Source organism: Equus asinus, chromosome 9 (genome assembly GCF_041296235.1).
Source record: "Equus asinus isolate D_3611 breed Donkey chromosome 9, EquAss-T2T_v2, whole genome shotgun sequence".
Lineage (NCBI taxonomy): Eukaryota > Metazoa > Chordata > Mammalia > Perissodactyla > Equidae > Equus > Equus asinus.
In genome coordinates, this window is record NC_091798.1 from 48,487,052 (window position 1) to 48,504,204 (window position 17,153).

Sequence of the window (17,153 nt, forward strand, 5' to 3'; positions counted from 1 at the left end):
AAAACACAATTTCAGTAACTTAATATTTGATTGCAAATGTAATTTAGTAGGGGATAATATTTTCAAAAACATTCTTTTTCATTACAGAATACCTTAGTATTATTAAGGATGGAAGACAGGAAGAAATAGAAGAGAAGTATTAAAAAAATAAAAAACAGAGACAAAAGAATAAGAAAAAGCTGAACCTAGTTCTTTGTAAATACTAATAAAACCAAAAATCAAGAAAAAAAGAAGGCAAAAATAAACACTATTAGGAATAAAAAATGAAAGCATAATGACAGATAATGCAAACTTTGAACAGAAATAGGAAGACATTATGAACAACTTTATGCCAATAAACTTGATGACGTATATGAAATGAAAAAATATTCTTCAAAACTTACTAAAACTTACTAAAATCAACCCAAGAACAAATAGAAAAGCTGAACTATTCTGCAACCATAGAATAGTTAAAATTAATTGTTAAAAATCTTCCCACAAAGAACACATCTGGTCCAAAAATTAACAATCTGTTCAGACACTTAGATCCTCAATTTACATAACTCTCTAGAGAACAGGAAAAAAGAGAACACCTCTAAACACACTTTATGATACCCAAACCAGACAGGAATTTTAAAAGAAAATGAAAATAGTGATCTACCTCACTTATTAACTCAGATTTAAACATGCTAAACAAGTGCTAAGAGACTGAATTCAGTAATGCATTGAAAAATGCAATTATCATGACCAAATTGGGTTTTTCCTTGGAATACAAGGTTACTGTAATACTAGAGATTTGATTAATGTAATCAAGCACATCAATAACTTTAAAATCTATGATTTTTATACCTATGGATAAAAAGAATGTGATGCAATTGAATATCCATTCATTAAAAAAAATCTTAGCAAACTAGCTATTGAAGGAGATGTCTTCAGAATTAACAGGCATCTATGAAAATCTACAGCAAACATCAATAAAAACAGTGAAATGTAGAAAATTTTCTTGTAAGATTAGGAAAATGGTAGAGATGCCATCTTGGCACCAACACAAGAAAGTGAACACATTATGTATTCAAAGTGGCAAGAGGAATAAAATAACTGTCAATCTAGACTCCTGAACTCAGCTAAAATTTTACTCAAGACTGAAGGTTAAATAAAGACTGTCAAGGAAACAAAAACTGAGTATTTACCACCAACAGATCTGCCCAAAAAGAACTTCTAAATGATGTCCTTCAAGAAGGAATATGATCTCAGAGAAAAGGACTGAAAAGCAGCGGTGAGCAAAGAGACTGATAAAAATGAGGATAAATCTAAATAAATGTTGATTATGTAAAGAAACAATAATTGAATTATAGCCATTATTATAAATTTTGTTTTTAGTGGGAAGAAATACTAGAAATTTAGCTCATTTACATCCCAAAAACTTTATCCCTTAACAGAGAAGATTCAGACACTGACCGTTAAATAAGTTTTATGTATTCTGTTTCACCTCCCCATATACTTCAAGATTGCTAGTGGCAGAAGTTGAGAAACAGAAATGGGAAGGAAAATGTAGTTTACGCATAGCTAACAAATAAAGCAGTGAGCTGCAAAAGACTCCTCAATAGAACATATCAGAATGTGTTAAGGAAAGTCAAGGAGTAAGAAGAAATTTAGAGAAAGGAGAACTGTCAGTATGTAGTTAATGAAGCCCCAAAGAAAAGAAAAAACATGAAAAGTGGAAAGGAACTATTTGATATATTTGAAAGAAAAATGATCCAGAATTTCCTAGTATGAAAGAGAGACATAAGATAAAAAGATCCCCCTTCTGGAATGGTGGAGTAAGTTCCAAGAAGACCAGCCCTCCAGTAGATAACAACCATAAACTGTGGACAGAACACAAAAAATAACTTCCTGATGGTTCTGGAGAGTGAAGAAAAGCAGATAAATTTTTCAGAGGAGCTGAAGGGATTGGTACAAGTTGAGTTCGCCATCTTTGCAACTTTGACCTAATAGTAGCCTGTGGTCTTAGCATGACAACGAGTGGCTAAATCAACAGTGAAAAACAGGCCATTGTTTTAGACTCCTAAAGACAGAAACCAGGATGGTCAATGCTGCCAAAAACTGAAAGAACAATCCAAAAGGAAGAGAGTTAGGGAAGCCTAAGTCTTTAGCTAACATGTGACCCACATATACACGGGACACACTCCAAATAGCCCAGATAAAGTAAGAGTGAACTGATCCAAGATACGAGGTGCTGTCTACAGTAGGTAAGACAAAGTTTCCAGTTTGAATCTATCAAACTTAATTGTCTGTGAAAACAAAAGACAAAACACTCTTTGGAGGAATAAAACAGAATCCAAGGTATCTGCAGCAGGGGTCAGCAAACTTTTTCTGCAAAATGACAAATAGAATATAACTCAGGTTTGTGAGCCATATAGTCTCTGTTGCAACTAGTCAACACTGTCATTGTAGCTTGAAGGCAGCCAAAGAGAACATGTGAACAAATGAGGGTGACTATGTTTCAGTAAAACTTTATCTACAAAAACAGGAAGCCAGTCCATAGGCAACAGTTTGTAAGAAAATAATGTATTAATACATAATGTGTTACTGTATTAATACTGCAGAATAAAAACTATGTCTACACAAATAATCATTCACAAGTGTTCAGAGTAGACTTACTCACAATAGATAACATCCAAGAGGTCTATTAAGAGGTGACTTAATAAACAAAATAGTTTACCTACCAGTGGAATACTATTCAGCAAGAAAAAAGAACCAGTTACTGATACATATAAAAACATATAAAGAATGTATGACTTTTGAATGCAGATGAAAATTTGGTTTTTCCAATGGAAAACAGGAAAGGAGAAAAAGAGGAAAAAGTAGAGGACAAATATGAAACACAAACATAGAATAGGTTGACAGAATAAAGATCCTAAAAACCACTAGTTCAAATAAATGTAAAATTGTTAAACTAGCTGAAGAAAATACAAAAACTACTACATTGGTTTAACCAGAAAAATATAAAATCTAGCAATTGCTTTTCTCTAGTAGATCTATCTATCTATCTATATCCATATCCATATTTATATTTATATCTGGCAAGGTTGAAGATGAAGGTATGGAAAATATTAGCCAGGATAGTGGTTTTAATGCCTGGCAAAATAAATCTTAAGGCACAAGTCATTAAAAAAAAATGGAAAAGGAAAAAACAGAGCAAGCAGACAAGAAACCATAAATGTGTATGCACCTAGTAATATAACTCAACATTATATAAGGTAACAATAGAATTACAAGGAGATAAAAAATAACAGTTTGAGTTGGGTACTTTAACACATGCCTATCAGTTACTGATAGATCAACCAAACCAAAATAAGCAAACAAATAGATATTTTGAATAATAATATTAATATGCTTCATCTGAGATCTAGTGGTAGATAATGAACTTTAAAGAATACACATTCTTTGAAGTATACAGAGAACAATTACTAAAATTCATCATGTATGACATTAAACAGGAAACTAATAAATTTTAAAGAGGTGGCATCATAAGGACTACTTCATCTTATTTCAGTGCAATAAAAGTAGGCATAAATAATAAAAAATTATCTTTTAAAAACTTCCTTCATTAATAAATTAAAAATTAAATCCATAATGTCTCTGGGGCTAAAGAAATATTTAAGGTGAAAGAAAATGAATGTACCATATAAGAATTTAATTCCAGAGTAGGGAAGAATTCGCATAAGACGAAAACAAAACAAAACAAAATCAAACCAAAACACCACAGTCTTAATGGGAAAATTTGACGGATTTGACCACCTCAAAATTAAAAGACTAAGGACACTGTATAAAAAGTTAACACACAAATGACTCACTATTTACAAATAAAAACCAGAAAATTGAAAAATGGCCAAAAATGTAAATAGATCATTTACAAGAAAGGGACTTTAACAATAAAAGCCCATGTCAGTAAGAAGTCATGAAAAAAATTAGTTCTAAGAAAAGAAATTAAAGAACTAGATTATCTAGTCAAATAAAGTGCATCAAACTCATGTTCTCACAGACTGTGTAGGACTCAAGCTCAAGGACAAGATGAAGCTCTGGTTAGATGGCAAAACAGGCAGAATCAACTTCTGGTAGTTTTAACCCACCACAACTTTATTGATCTTACAGGAAGAAAGGGCTTTAAAAATCTACAGCTTCACCAACCTTGACACGATTTATCAATGATGCTGTCTTAGTTGCCCAAGCAACTACTGGCCATCAAGAGCCACTTCATGTCAAGCTTTTTTAAGTCAAAATTCCTGTTGCCTCTGGAATTTCACAATGGCAAATCACAGCAACTGTGATGTCTTCTAGAATTCTTCATAAGGTACCTCATTTCAATGCCAGCCTGTTCATTGGATCTAATGAGAGGTTTTAGAAGTGCGACACATACTGATGTATCAAGTTGATGAAAGAGAAATGTAAAACTGGAACTTTATATGCTACTTTTTAAAGTCACCATATGATTCAATTACACTAGAAAGTTTTCTATACTATATAATATGTTTTCTATACTATATAATAAGTTTCTATTCTATATGATAAGTTTCGATAACTTTCTTATATAGTAATAATAACTTTCTATACTATACAATGTTTTCTGTACCATATAATATGCATACAATTCATACTATGCCTAATCCAAAACCAAAGGCAGAAGCTTAAGTTTCCTGGAGGTCTTCAATTTTTTAGCACACTTTCTTCTTACTCAAAAAACGTAAATCTTGTGTGGCCACTTCTTACTGTTTCTAGGGAAACATTCATACCTCTGTATTCTTAGCCAGGCTAAGTAACTTCAAGCAGCCATTACAATGACTTGATGCAGCTGGAGCTGGCTCAGCCACAAGATGCCAGATGGCCTAGAGGCAGGACTTGCTTAGGACTCAGGAACAAGACCATCCGAGAAGTTAGCAAATTAACATAGAAGAGTGAAGTATTATTACTGGGGGCTTAAGATGCTTCGTAAGCAACTCTACAGCTATGCCTTGAAACATTTTGCAGATGTAAGTTGCTATCCTAAGGGTAAATTTATATCATTAATTAGATCAGCATGTATGTAATGTTGGAGTCTCTGGCGCTTGTATATAACTATCCGTGTACAAGTATGGAAGAGCAATGTCTAATTCAAATACCATGGACCAACTGCCATTTTCTCTAAGATTCTATGAGAAACATGTTGAAAAGTTGCTATGAATCTTCACTCCATGCAGCTTGATACTTATTTATAATTGATTGGAAATGAGATGCTCCTAAGGATGCCTGATTAACTCACGTATAAGCTGTGAAACATAAGCTATCTACTCTTATAGGTTGACTTTTATGCAGCCACTAAGTTAATCTCTAGAAGGTTATCTTCATGTTATCTTGGAATATTATATATCTTAGAATCAACTATTTATAAAAGTAAAAATTTAGAATCATTACTCCAAAATTCAATTGATTCACTTACTCATTTAACAAATATTTATTGTTTTAGGCGCTAGAGGTACAGTGATAAGAAAGACTGACGACTACTCTGATGTTATGAAGCTTGCCTTCCAGGAGATTCATTTTGTACAAAACCTAGACCACAGATTGGTAGATGTGGTGACTTCATATGTATCCACCTGAAGGTATATGTGCGTGGCTTACCAAGAAGAGCTCTTCAATCTTCCACACTAAAACTATTTCCCATTCTATTTTTAAGTTATACCTTCTGACACATTATTTGTTCAGGGATTTCCAGATAGATTCAAGTATCAGTGTACCAAACCCTGTGGGAAAATCATATCAATTGCATATTTTCAGACTTCATGTTACTCCACTTGTCTTCAGCTTTTGGAACAGCTAATCTTTTCCACTTTGAAAAATGTCTTCACTTAGCACCAGAGTCTCACTTTCTATTGGTTCTATTCCGACCAACAGATTTATTCAGAGTTTTAATTGTTGTTTTCTCTTTATCTTCCTAACCTCCAAATATTGTAGTGACCAAGTTCTCAGTCCTACAACTTTTTCTCTTCTATCTAACTCATTTCCTAATGCTATTATTTAATACCATGTCTTCAACATCACCGTCTTGTTGACGACTTCTAGATTTGTATCTATCTGAGACCAACTTACGTCTCCACATGGACATCTAATGGGTATCTTAAACTTAAAACATAACCAAAACTGCATTCCAGGGCATTTTGCTTTCTGTTTCCTGTTGCTATATTCCTCCCAAGATAAATGCATGGCTTGCTTTCTTACTTCCTTCAGATCTTTAAACAAATGTCACCTTCCCAGATCACCCTATATAAAACAGTACCATTCCCACCCTCTCATCCCTGGTTGTATTCCCTACCCTTCTTGCCTGAGATTATATTTCTCCAAAATACTTACCACCAACTGACATATTATATATGTATTTGCTTATTGTCTATTTCTTCCACTATAATGTAAGCTCCATGAAGGCGGGGTCTTTGTTTCTTGCTGTATTAGCAGCACATAGAATAGTCTCTGGAAAGTAGTTGGAATTCAATAAATATTTGTCAAATCAATGACTGAGTTTGTAAATAATCCCTTCAATAGTTCTATCTACCTACCTATCTATTTACCCACCTACCTACTTACCTATGTATCTATCTAGTTCCTACACTTTGCATGCTGTGCTAATTTGAGATTAGAATGACGATTTTCAAGGGCGGTATCAGAATACTATATTTTAGAACTACAGAAGTCCAGCCACTTAGCTCTAAGAGACTCTGAAAGATAACGTTGTCCCATTTCTTGTTCTCTAGATTGTGGCTTAGAAAGAAAAAGAGCTCTGACTAAGGTTACACAACTAACAAGAGGCAGAACCACTGTCAGTGCTCAGGCCTCAGGCCCTCCAGCCCGCGCTCCTGACCAAACCCCAACTCAGAGGCGCTGCTTTTCCTTGGCTGCCCACAGCAGCCCAGTCCTTCCTGGCATTGTTTTTAAAATTGTCCTTGATAAAGATTACACACAGATAGAACCAGAGAAAAAACTAATTTTAGAAATAAAAAAGTCACACATACAAAATTTGAGAGGAAAAAAACAATATCTAAAACTTCATTTTAGTTGCAAAATGCCTAGTTTAAAACAGGGCATCATCCTAAGATACTGAGAAACATAGATTTTAAAATCCCCATAAACACTTATACTTTCAGAGATGGAAAAAAATCTGTGCAAGTGGGTTAGTGAGAAATGACCAGATAAGTAGAGCAAATAGCCGAGAAAAACAAAATAAATCACTTAAGACATTTCTTAGTCCTAATGGCATAGGTGCTGCAGCAGATAAAATGAATTCAGTTTAAATACAGGATCTGACCTAAAGTGTTTCCCATCCAGAAGACAATATGTACAGAAGTTTGAGCTCCTTAGGAGGCAGTAGAGCACAGTGGTTATAACGTACTCTGTTCTCTGGATTTGCATCTAACGCTCCCTCTTAATAGGTGTAAGAACTTAGTTGTTCTGACTTCTACAGGCCTCAAATGATCTGTAAAATAGGGTTGAATGATAACTATGGCATACAATTTTTAAAAGAATCGAATTAGATCATAAACATAAATGATTTACATACTTTATGACATGTATTTTAGAGTTCTAAATATTGTAGAATGGTACTAGTAAAATTTAACTAACTGCAATAGGATATACATTAAAAATTATTTCTAAAAGTAATGTTTGTGAAAAGCAATCTAAAATTTACCAAAATCATGTTTGTGGTTGATCATTTGCTTAAGATTTCCTAACACTTGGGGTACTTTATAAAATATGAAAATTTTCCCTTATCAGCTCTATCAACTCTCTATACTGCATGAACTTAAACTGTGTCCTACACAATACTACAAGGGTAAACGTAGACGGCCTACTCTGTTTTCCAAAACAATGCTAATTTCAGCATGTAAAAATGTCTACCCACAAAATCAACCCTGTGTACTTCAAAATATTCATTTTATCATGAAGTTTTAAGAAAGAAGATTGTGACCCAATTTTTGATTGGCTAAAGGCCTGCAGGTGAGAGTAGAGTGAAGAAGAAGGTTGGTAGATGAGATCACAGAGGTTTCAGGGACAGATGGTATAGAGCCGAGCTGACCACCATCATCATTATACCTGATGCTAAGTTCCAAGAATCCAGGGCTCTGCCACATGTAAACCTTGGGAATCAGGTCACAATCACACTCCTACACGAGTTCCTTCTGAGCTCCATTATTGCCAGGTGAGTGTTACAGTCGACATATCCTTTCACACGTCACATTTAATGCAGCTACATCTCCTTCATACATTCACTAATTTTAATCTTAAATCAGTTATTCACTGAGTGCTTCCCATTTGCCAACCACTGGGCTAGATGCTGGAGAAACACTCTCTGTCCTCATGGAGCTTACACACTAATGCGGGAAATTGAGAAGAAAGTAATAAGCAAACAAGTGAACAACTCCTTTGATAAGAATCAGAAAGCAGGGAGAGCATAAAATACGTCATAATGCCATATACTCTTTTCCTTATAATGGATTTTAATTACGCTACCAGTAATTCAAAACAGCATTATCTTCAACAAAGCCAAACTCCTTTGAGGCAATCATAGAAATGCAGGTAGAGTGAAATACAGCTACCAATTCACCTTAAGCATGGTTATCAGTTTATTCCTGAAATACAAAGTGTGTGTGAGAGTGTGTACTGGAAGAGATGGGCAGATGCGGCATGGGCAGCAGGAAGAGAGAAGGAAAGAAAGAAGGAAGGGTAAATAGAGCTAAAATTCTTACATCGATAAGAAGGTCTTCAGACTTCAGACTTTCTAGACAGGTACAACTGGCCTCTCTGAGTAATCAGTGACCATTTGAATACTAACACATAGACACTGCTTAGTTTACCCTCATACGGTTATCCTTTTCCTCTAGTTTACTTAGAAATGCACTCTCTAATTTTTGTTCCTGTAGAACATATTTTTGACATTTTATTTTCAAGGTTAAAAGACATAACTCTTCCTCCACAATTACATGTTCATACATCGTTTTTATTACATTTCACCCAGTGACCTACGATTTAAGAAAGTCAGAGATTTAAAATAGAAGCACTGAACTGGCATAATGCAAATACTTCCCTGACTTCAGTGCCATTTTTGAAGTAGGAATTCTTAGGTCATTCCTTCCTGACTTTGAGTAAATGCCCACACCTATTTCTATCACTTCCAAAGTGCCAGAGGAAAAATGCAGAAACCTTCTCTTAAAAAATCTTTCTTTCCAAGATAGGGGTGCTCTTGAGCTACCAACTTTAAAATAAAGTCATCTTGCCCTCCTCCAATCAATATTTCTAAACAATGAATGTGAAGATACACTTAAAAACTCCCACCCGGACACAATCCTTACCTGCATCTCTTGACAAAAGGAAGCCAATGGCCCAAAGAGAATCTGACATTGCTCATCGGCAGTGTATGTCATCCCTGGCAACTTGGAGGGAACCAGCACGGAATTGACACTTTGGGGATTTGTCTGTAGCAAGCAGTTACTGGCCTTTGACCTGGCAATATGCAGATATGTGTAAAATTTTGAATTTAATGTAAAAAGTTGTTATGGTTAGGTAGCATAGCAACAGGAAATATTTTTACAATATTAAAAATATGTTCTCACTTTTATTTATAAACTCTTCTACTAAATCCTCATAGAAATTATTCCATGTACAAGAATCATTTGCTTACAGTTATTTAAGATAATCCTGATAATAATGTTCAAGTTAAGAAAATTTTTTGGTTTAAAAGGTCTTTCATATGGATTAACTCTGATAACCTACATAACACTGTGAGGTGGTTTTCTTTTACACATTTACAAGATGAAGCAGCTCAGACTCAGACAGCAACTTGCCAAAAAGTGATGTGTGAAGGTAAGAAATCAACTATATTCAGGGATTTAAAGAGTCTCTGGAAAGCATTCTTAAGTGAGTATTAACAGTACAAATATTTTCGTATTTGACATTGTAATACAACTTCCATTTATGAAGTGACATTTAATTTTATCAGAGTTCTGATTCATGTGAAGGCAACTATACAAAATCACACATGGTCCTTAGGAACTCATTAGGGCCTGGTGAAGGGCTGCTGTTGCAGTGAGGAGGTGTGTTCAAAACATTACATGCACTGATTGCTGTTCTACACTATCACGACAAGGAGCATGCACACATTTCAGAACACAGTTATGATAATGTAACAAACATCATATTTTAGCAGATTTTAATATCCATTTGATAGAAAAAAATAGGCTTGCCAATTTGAATGGTAAGGAGAAATGAATAAAATTTATCTGTGTAGTGAATTTAGCTAGCTAGGTGCTCCTCTATTTCTTACTTACGCTTTTGGATACCTTAAGCATCTCTCTCTTTCTCTCACTAACCACTTTGCATATCACCTACTGTTTCAGCTGCTCTTTCTATTACCAAAGGAATAGGTAAAGAACACGGGCTTTTAAACGAAAATTGGAACAATAATAATACTTTTCTTTTCCCAATCAGACAGAAGCTAAGTGCTAGCACTGTTGAAGGTGGAAAAAAAGTGAATCAAGGACTATTATACTGGTGAAAACTATATATTAATGAGAAAAGATTCAGAGTTTAGAAGCATCACAATGGAAAGGTGGAGATTTTGTTAAAGAGGTTCTTTGTGATAACAACAGAGGTGTTGAGTGATGAGCAATGAGAATATTTCCAGTGGGAAATTTTGAAGAGACAAATACCACAACAGATTATTTTTTATCATCATAAAAATTTTCAACCTTACAAATCATCTTGCCCATCTTTTTATTTGAAAAATGTGGAAACTAAGAAGCAGATGGGTTAAATAATGTGGATGAGTCAATGGAAGAGCCAGGATTGGAACCAGGTGCCTTGATTCCTAATCTGGTGCCCTTCTGCTCTGCCATGCCACCTTCCCTGGGTGGTAGAGGAAACAGGCACACAGAAACACTCACAATGCAACAACAGTAAGTGACCTCAGTACCTTAGAAATCTTTCCAAATCTTCCTTGCTACACCGGGACCATGAAACATCACCAAGATTTTGTCCTTTAATCCATTCACCAGACATGATATGAAGACCATCAGCACATGATGGGTGGTCATTGTCATGATTAATGCCCATGCTGATTCAGAATATAATTAAAATAAAACAATAACATTAAGCAAATATTACTTTTTAATTTCCCATAACAGCAATTAAATAACAGTTAAATACTTAAAATAATGGGAGAGAAATTAGTTTTAAAGATCAAAATAAAATTAGATTTCAGACTGATTTACTTTTTAAATTTTGTTACCCAGATTAAAGGTAAATGTTTTCATTTAGAGCCTATTTTTTAATATATTATTTAGAACATAAAGATTTTATTTAGAACATTTCCCCAATCAACCTAGAAAATAAAATGTTTGGTCATCTATATCACCATAATCTATAGATATATTTTTCACATAGTAGTACATATGAGACACACAGAAATAGTAAGTTTCTATTCAACCACACTAGATCCTTGCTCTTGCCTGGAGATGTTTTATTCACACCTTTTATCAAATCTGAAACCACATTAAACTATCATTTTCCCCTCTGTTTCATTAGACCATCTTCTTGCACTCATTATATAACACAAACCCTCCCTGGGAAACCTTCACCTAAGGGGTCATCTTCACATTTTCTAGTGAATCTTGACTCAGTTGCTTTAAGTTGGAACTCTATTCTAAAAATCTGACTTATCTCCAAATGGAAATACTAGAAAAACATTAAAATCAATGCATCTAAAAACTGCTCTCGTTCTCTCTTTCAAACTTCAGTTTACTCCTGTATTCTTTTTCTCCTTTGCTCTCTTTTCTGTGTCTTTGTTAGCCACCTAGTCTGTCAAATCAAGAATCTTCAGATCGCCATTTATTCCTTCTTCTCCCAAATTATCACTCAAGCTATTTTACTTACTAAGTGTCAGGGGCAAGCCCTGCCAATTCTATTTTCTAAATATTTCTCTCAAATTTCACCTCCTTTCAATTACTTTTGTTACTATTAACAAAGACTGTATTAACGAAAGACTATATTTAGTCAACAATTACTATGGCATTATGGGTTCTGCACCTCTAGTCTTTACCAACATTCTGCCTTCTTCTCCTCCTACTCTGCCCCAATGAGATCTATTTAAAACATAACTGGATTGCCATTCCTCTGCTTCCAATTACCTACATGGCAATTTCCACCTCTTTAACAAGGTACATAGCCTCTTCATCTTCTAAGTCATTTATTGCATTTTCTTTTCAGCAATACCAAATGATTTATAGTTTCTCAAACATTACAGTGTTCCTTATTGTCTTGCAATTAATAGTTATTTAGCATTTTCTATGTGTCATACACCATACAAGGGGTTTTATAAGCTTGAGTTAAACAATTCTATGAGGTGGGAACTACTATAAGGCCCATTTTGCTAACGAGAAGTAACTTTCCCGAGGTTACGCAGTGAGAAAGTGGAAAGTGGTGATGTTAGAACTGAGGTGGCTGGCTCTAGAAACAGGTGACTAATCATTACACATCTGACGTCTACGACTTCCATTCTCTCCTCTGCATTGTCCAAAGTGCTTGTTCTTCAATGTCTTTATCTGGATAAATTCTACTTAATCTTTAAGATTAACGTAGATTACTTCAGGAAGTTTTATTTTACTAACTGCCACCTCAGCTATGTGTACTATCTCTTTTTCCCAGCATAGCATTCTGTGAACAACACTGTTATAATGTTTTCTACATCATATTATAGATTTTTACTTTTGGCTGTCTCTGAAATGTCTTGAGGATAGGGATTTCCTCATCTCTCTAAGATCCTGGCATATTGGAATCATAATCTATAAACTATGCTTAAATGCTGAACCAAGTCATCATGCAGAATCACTTCTATTTCAGTAAAAATGCTATATAATCACCTATGAATTCTCAGAATGAGGTCATCAAAATAATTGTTTGTGAGTGACAGTTAATAGTGAAGAAGCAGAAAGAGGAAAGTTTGGTTTTGTGCATTCTAAGATGATGCCAAGATAGTCAAGTGTTCCCTTTTCTCATTGTGTAATGATCTGGATAATAAATAAAATGGTCTTTCATAATAAAAAATTGTGAATAAGAAGAATATCTATACTGTATTTTAAAAACCTAATAAAAGAATTGTTATAAAAGTTGCTAAGGGAAATCACAACTAGACTACTCACATTTTCTTAAATCAAAATAAAAATTTTCAAGACTATTGAACTATATTTTCATTAAAATAAATTAAAAACTTGAATCAAAATTGTTACATTTAATATATTTTTGAGAGGAAAAATGATATCAGTTGAATAAATTAATTTATGAATAAGAGTAATGAATTAAGAGTTCACCATGTTTGCTAACATTAAAGACTATGAAAACTATGGTCTAAATAAAACTAAAAATACATTATTGAATATCATTTTTCACTTTTAGTGTTAGAAAAACTCAGCTAGATGCTGCATCATATTTCTCTTTCCTGGTTTAATTATGTCTTTAAATAGGGTCTGTATCAACACATATTAAAAGAATGATTGACAGAATAGGAAGATAAATGTTTTTCATACTTTGAAGATAGAGAGGAAAAGTAAGAAATTGATTTGAAGTGGTTACGGGCCAGTTCAGTTACTGGGGGGTAGAGTGAAAGACATTGGCATTAGAAAGAGATTTGAATTTTGTACCCCCCCATTCATGTGACCAGAGGCAAGTTGCATAATAATAAAGAAATGTGCCTCAGTTTCCTCATTGGTTAAATATATTTTCCTGACTGGTTGTGAAGATTACATGAGGATGATGTAAAATGCCTGGCACAGTGCCTGGACTATAGTAGGAACCCATAACTATTCTTTTTTATTGGGGCAGAAAATCAGAGAAATTTTATCTTAGCATTTTAATTTGTCAAAAGCACAGAGATAAACATCATTAAAGGTAATCCGCTGGATTTACTCACTTTGGTGAAAGTTGTGGACTTAAGGAAAACCAAGTAAATAATAATGGCAAGAATTTACTTTGGATGTTAAATTAAAACAGAAATTGTAAATATGGCACAATCCCACAGATTGACAAAGATGCCTTAATGCACTTCTAACTGTATGGTGCTGATGCAGCCCCTGCCTGCATCACTGTCTCATCTCCACCCGGGATTCTGGCGGCAGCACACTTTGCTGGGTGACCCTCTTATATCAACAGCCACTTGCCATGTGGAACACACTCAACTCTTCCATCTGTGGTGGTGCCGTCTTTCAAATCATACACAAATGCTATTATTTTTGAAAGGCAACTGATCTTTTTCAGAAATAATAAAACTTCTTAAATAATGTGTCCATCTGAGAGAAGGAGAGGGACTGCTTCCAAGATTTAGCAATTTGGACATTTTCCCAAAGTAGCGTAATGCGATTTTCCAAATTGGGAAGATTACAACTTCTCATCCAGATGATCATTTTCCTTTTGGGATCCTGATTCTCATGTAAGAAATGAGCTACAGCCATGGAGAGATCTGATGATTCAAGCATTGTTTACCATTAGTTAAATTTTTCTAAAGCCATTTAACTTGTAACAGAAAAGATTATCATTAAATTGGGACAGGGCTTTTTTTTTTTTTTTTTACCACACATCTGGAACTATCAGGCGACATTGCTTAGTCCTGATTGCACAGATTTGAAACAAAACATTTAATTGTGAACCTTTATCTGCTCCAGTCACTACATTAATCATTTACAATGATGATATCATTTAATCCTCACAATATCCCCATAATGTTTCTATTATCATGATTTGTATTCTACAGATGAGAAAGGCGCTGAGGTTAGTGGTGGAGCTGTGACTCAGCCCCAGGCTGTCTGATGGTCAAGCAGACAGACCTCTAAACCACCACACTGTAATGCTTCTCTTTCTAATCAAATCTCTCCATTTATGCCTACGACTTACCATTTTCTGAATAATTTTAAGTATCTCCTCTCTTTTAGCAGAAATGCACCTCTACATATATAGTCCCATAAGCAACTCACATGCATTCTCAGAATAAGACAATAGCAACACCTCTCCTCACACTGTGCAAGTGAGCTACATTTTAATAATCTCAGTTTAAATTCATTTTGACAAAGAGCCTTGGGCAAATAAACTCTCCGCTAACATTGTACATGGTTGTCAAGTCAACTGAAAAAATATTTTTATCTTATAAAACTTCTCAACTTGTTTAAAAGTCCCTGCCAGGAAGTTTTGTGATATCCTGCGGAAAGCTGGAGAAGCATTTGGATTTTGAAGATGGTCCCTTTTGATGTTTAAAGAGTTAGAGAAGAGAACATTTATGAACTCACTCGCATTTTTTGGATAATTTGGAAAGGCTCAGATTTGTAAACAGTAATACTTTAAAAGTGTAGACTTTTTTGTGCTGAATACATTAAACATTTTATCAGGATATACCATTTCCTACCAAAAGTCATATATTATATGGAAAACTTACTTTAAAAAAAGAAAAAGATTATCACAATGTCTAACTGGAAGTGGATTATATTTCCACAAAATGACACTTAATTTCATACAATTCAGTGGCTACATCTAATTTGATATAACTTCACTACTGTGTGCTCATGGAAAAAAAGCCCAACATTAAGAAATACATGCTATTTTCATTACTTTTTACGTTTTAAATCATTTCAACTTGCACAAAATAATTAAATATGTACTTCTCTCCGCAAGTCAAAAGGCAATGTAAAGCAAGTCAGCAAGGAGATAAAAAAACTAGAGGTTAAAAAGAAAAGAAGAGGTACAAAAATTGAGATTCCTTTTGACTTTACTGTGCATTACAAAACAGGTTTATCTAGCAATTCAACGAACACTTGTGGAGAACCCACTATATGCTGGGTACTATAATGAGCTGGGGTCATAAAAATGAGTAAGATCTAGTTCTTACCCTCAAGGAGTTTATTATCTACTGGGGTTGGAATACTATCTCTTTCCCTCACCTAACTAATAGATGCCTGGATCCTGTTAGTTCTATATTCCTTAAGGCTCTGCCACCCACCGCCCCCTTTCTGCCACCACTGCTATCAACCAAGACAAGTATTGATTCTCTTCACTTCTGGTTTATTGCAATGTCTGCCCATCTGACCTCTTGCCCCTTAACTCTTTGTCTTAATTAAACCATGCTTTAATTAGCTTCTTGTGAATGATCTAATGCAAAAAAAACTAGTTTTCTAGGCCAAATCTTTTAATTTTCCTTGGCAAAATATGAATAATGAACCATGTGCTTTAGAATTGTAGGGCACGGTGATGGTGGGTTACTTAAAATGCATATTCCTTGGCCCTACCCCAACAACTCAAAGAAAATATTTAGCGATAACGTCTAAGAAACTTCATTTTAACACATGTTCTAGATGATTCTTACCCACTCAAACTTTTGAGAACCAATGATCTACAGGATAAAATCCAAACTTTATCCTGTTTTTCAAACGATCTGTAAACTGACTTCAATCTAATTTATTAGAACAGTTAATTCCAGCCTACTTTTTGATACATTTCTGTCTATCAGAATGCTTTCCCCAGCTTATCTGTATTTACAAATGCAACTCTAATTTTAAGATCGTCTTCCTCTATAAAGGACACTTCAATAAATTCTAGCATATATTTCTCATGACCCTTAACCTCTATGTCCTTCAGATATATGGCACATAAAACATACTATAATTACCTTCTACTGCTGGTGAATTTTAAATAATATAAACTATCACTGCATAGAATTTAAGTGTTCAGAGAACAAGAATTGTCATATTTTCTTTTTAATTCCTTGAAATATTTAGTTCAATACCTTATTAAATAAATGTCTACAGACTTATGAACTGATATAGAATCATAGATGCAACTAAATATTCTGTAAATTTGATGGAAAATTGAAACTAATGTAGCCTCTTACTGACTTAGAGAAACCATAAGTCAGAAAAGTCTCTAGGTGAACTACTCAACGAAGGTTGCTTGCCTCACTCTAGACCATGTATTTGCCAAGATACATCAGAGAAATGCAAACAGAAAGCCAGTTCTTGTAAGGCCATTCATAGCTGGGTGATTTTTTCCTCTCTTCCACCTACTCACTATGACATCCAAACCCACATTTGGAGAGAGTCTGGTGTGGGAGTGCTGCC

General features: G+C 34.4%; 1 protein-coding gene across 1 annotated transcript in view; it reads right to left on the reverse strand.

Moving 5' to 3' along the window:
- Positions 1 to 17,153, reverse strand: part of ADAMTS19 (ADAM metallopeptidase with thrombospondin type 1 motif 19) — a 237,160-nt gene that overhangs the window by 96,815 nt on the left and 123,192 nt on the right. The window contains exons 9-10 of the mRNA XM_044743732.2: positions 10,976 to 11,116; positions 9,357 to 9,507 (exon numbers count right to left, since the gene is read on the reverse strand). Coding sequence (XP_044599667.2) covers positions 9,357 to 9,507; positions 10,976 to 11,116 — 292 coding nt within the window. The remainder of the gene's footprint in view (positions 1 to 9,356; positions 9,508 to 10,975; positions 11,117 to 17,153) is intronic.